This window comes from Salmo salar, chromosome 14 (genome assembly GCF_965601325.2).
Source record: "Salmo salar chromosome 14, fSalSal1, whole genome shotgun sequence".
Lineage (NCBI taxonomy): Eukaryota > Metazoa > Chordata > Actinopteri > Salmoniformes > Salmonidae > Salmo > Salmo salar.
In genome coordinates this window covers 109,247,553-109,251,357 of record NC_138304.1, presented here as the reverse complement: position 1 = coordinate 109,251,357, position 3,805 = coordinate 109,247,553, and the positions used below count along the sequence as shown (strand labels likewise).

Below are 3,805 nucleotides of genomic sequence, written 5' to 3'. Positions count from 1 at the left end.
TGAAAGATACCGGTTTCCTCCAGTTACCACAGCCACAAAGTCAATAACGTAAAAAATGCATCCAAATAAATAGATTTTCGGTCTTAATTTAAGGTTAGGCTTAATGTTAGCAGTTTGGTTAAGGCTAGATTTAAAATCACAGTTTAAAAGGAGAAATTGTAGAAATGGGCAGAATTTATGACTTTGTGGCTGTGGTAAGTAGGGAAAACGATACCGAAGGACCCTTTTGGCGCATGCGCACATCACGCCCGTATTAGACGTCAACTACACTGACAAAGTCTGTATCGTTTTTTTTTTTTTTTTTTGTCGAATGGTTTTGTTTTAAAACAAGTAATGACTTAAATCATTTCTAGTTATCATCCATATTGATAAAATAACACTTTAAAAATGGACCAGGACTTTGAGGACATGGATTCAGAGGGCCGGTGGCAGAACTTATACATAGTAAGTTAGCTAGCTGTTAGCCTGTCTGTTAGCTTAGCTGATGCAGCTAGCAGCACCAGTGTCAGCTGCTATTTACGCACGCAAATAGCAGCTATTTGTAGAAATACGCACGGATGTTTATTGCTTAGTTCTCTTGTTGCTTTTTACTTTACTGTCTTTAGACATCTCTTTTCGGTGATGTCGCACAACAATACTCAGCAAGACTCCAAAGCCGAGTGTCAGCAATCTGGAGTTTTTAGCGTGTGCATGCATGCGGTTACTAACGATATCCCTCGCTAAGAGGTTTATCTAGCTAGCTAGCTATTTGGCTGACGGTTGTTCTCTTATCCATAGTAAGATTAGATTGACAGCTACAAACACATCGTTTGTCAACAGCTTCAGACCCTTGCTGGTGGTTCCAACTAGTTAGCACAAGTGTTTATGTGGGGAATCGCAGATTACAACTATTTCCTGCATTTGTTGGTCAACGGTTTTAACCATTTTAAACATCCATTGGTTGCTGCCTAGTGTGGCAAATTGTGTTATCATGATTTGATAGCAATCCGCTGTGTTTAATCTTTTTAACGACACTCTTAAAGATGATGAACTGCCTTTCTCCGTAAGTTTGTTTCCCCTCCTTGACCAGTCAGTTGTGCTGATGAAACCTGCCTTTATGTCATGGTCATTTTTAGGGATGAGATTATTCCCGATCAGTTCCTGCTCTTCAGACATCCACTATTCATAAACTACTAAAAATAGTCCCCCAAACCTAAACCATTATCCTACCAGTAATACATAAGGATCCATTGAGTTCCCACAGCATCGTCCATCCTATCAGCAAGTGTGACCGGAGGATCTACAGTAGCTAAACATGGTCTGATTCTGTGAATATCTAAAGTAGCCTGACCTTGTGTGTCTAAAGAAAACCTCATGGTACAGTAGGCCTATAGAGGAACAATTCATAGTCTATTAGTCTGTGATGACTAAACCGTTTGTTTGCAGGAAATACGGAATCAGTCCCATGAATGCCCTTTAAAAGTTGCTAAATATCCAGAAAATCGCAACCGGAACAGATACAGAGATGTCAGTCCATGTAAGTGACTTCATACTCCTTTATATCTTGTTCTTTAAAAGGTTTTGTTGTTGTTGTCTTGAACTGTACCACATTGATTTGCAGTATGATACCAACGTCAGATTCAGAGAACTTTGTCCTCAATGAGGCAATTCATTTTGCAGCAATACAATACGTACATGAACTTGTCTTTCACTTGGATATGTTGTTCATATATTACTTCTCTCCTCTGTGGTTGTCTGTGTAGTTGATCACAGCAGAGTTAAACTGGAGAACACAGAGAACGACTACATCAACGCCAGCCTGGTGGTCATGGAGGAGGCCCAGAGGAGCTACATTTTAACTCAGGTGACTTGTCCATTTTCTTATTGTTGTCCGTTCAGTTTTTGTCTATTTTGTTTTTATTGCACCCATCTACAGCCCTCTAGTATGTTTTCCTCTTTGTATTGTTTCTTTCCAACTACGTCTGACTTCTATATCAGTTCTTGATGAACAGCACTAACACTTGGTGAACAGCACTAACACTTGGTGAACACAACGAACACTTGATGAACAGCACTAACACTTGATGAACAGCACTAACACTTGATGAACAGCACTAACACTTGATGAACAGCACTAACACTTGATGAACAGCACTAACACTTGATGAACAGCACTAACACTTGATGAACAGCACTAACACTTGATGAACAGCACTAACACTTGATGAACACAACGAACACTTGATGAACACAACGAACACTTGATGAACACAACGAACACTTGATGAACAGCACTAACACTTGGTGAACAGCACTAACACTTGATGAACAGCACTAACACTTGATGAACAGCACTAACACTTGGTGAACAGCACTAACACTTGATGAACAGCACTAACACTTGATGAACAGCACTAACACTTGATGAACAGCACTAACACTTGATGAACAGCACTAACACTTGGTGAACACAACGAACACTTGATGAACAGCACTAACACTTGATGAACAGCACTAACACTTGATGAACAGCACTAACACTTGATGAACAGCACTAACACTTGGTGAACACAACGAACACTTGATGAACAGCACTAACACTTGATTCTCAGATTACTTGATTAACAGAACAAGCCCATTTTTTTCAATTTTCCCCTAAAATGACCCAAATCTAACTGCCTGTAGTTCAGGCCCTGAATCAAGGATATGCATATTCTTGGTACTATTTGAAAGGAAACACTTTGAAGTTTGTGGAAATGTGAAATGATTGTAGTAGAATATAACACAATAGAGCTGGTAGAAGATAATACAAAGAAAAAAATTAACCGTTCTTTTGTATTTGTATTGTTCCATCATGTTTGAAATGCAAGAGAAAGGCCATAGTGTATTATACCAGCCCAGCTGCAATTTAGATTTTGGCCACTAAATGGCATCAGTGTATGTGCAAAGTTTTAGACTGATCCAATGAACCATTGCATTTCTGTTCAAAAGTTTGTGTCAAGAGTGCCCAAATGTGCCTAATTTGTATATTAATAACTTTTCATGTTCCAAATGGTACACTCTCCTCAAACAATAGCATGGTATTCTTTCACTGTAATAGCTACTGTACATTGGACAGTGCAGTTAGATTAACACGAATTTAAGCTTTCTGCCAATATCAGATATGTCTATGTCCTGGGAAATGTTCTTGTTACTTACAACCTCAGGCTAATGTGATTAGCATATGTTAGCTCAACTGTCCCATGGAAGGGACACCGGTCCCGAAGAATTTCAGAACGAACACTTGATTAACAGAATACTTGATTATCCAATGTAACGATTAACAGAACACTTGGTTCTCAGAACACTTGGTTCTCAGAACACTTGATTAACCAAACTAACGATTAACAGAACACTTGGTTCTCAGAACACTTGATTAACCAAACTAACGATTAACAGAACACTTGGTTCTCAGAACACTTGATTAACCAAACTAACGATTAACAGAACACTTGGTTCTCAGAACACTTGATTAACCAAACTAACGATTAACAGAACACTTGGTTCTCAGAACACTTGATTAACCAAACTAACGATTAACAGAACACTTGGTTCTCAGAACACTTGGTTCTCAGAACACTTGATTAACCAAACTAACGATTAACAGAACACTTGGTTCTCAGAACACTTGATTAACCAAACTAACGATTAACAGAACACTTAACCGAACTAACAATTGATTAATAGAACACTTGAAAAATAGAACCCTTAAATAACAGAACCCTTCGTTAACAAAACACTGATTAACAGAACTAACACTTGATTAACAGTGAGTAAATCACAGAAC

At 38.4% G+C, this 3,805-nt stretch overlaps 1 protein-coding gene across 1 annotated transcript in view; it reads left to right on the top strand.

The window, feature by feature from the left end:
• The first annotated feature begins 232 nt into the window (after nucleotides 1-232).
• ptpn2b (protein tyrosine phosphatase non-receptor type 2b) overlaps nucleotides 233-3,805 on the top strand; it is a 31,747-nt gene continuing 28,174 nt past the window's right edge. The window contains exons 1-3 of the mRNA XM_014143264.3: nucleotides 233-444; nucleotides 1,426-1,516; nucleotides 1,743-1,843. Coding sequence (XP_013998739.1) covers nucleotides 388-444; nucleotides 1,426-1,516; nucleotides 1,743-1,843 — 249 coding nt within the window. The 5' untranslated portion in view covers nucleotides 233-387. The remainder of the gene's footprint in view (nucleotides 445-1,425; nucleotides 1,517-1,742; nucleotides 1,844-3,805) is intronic.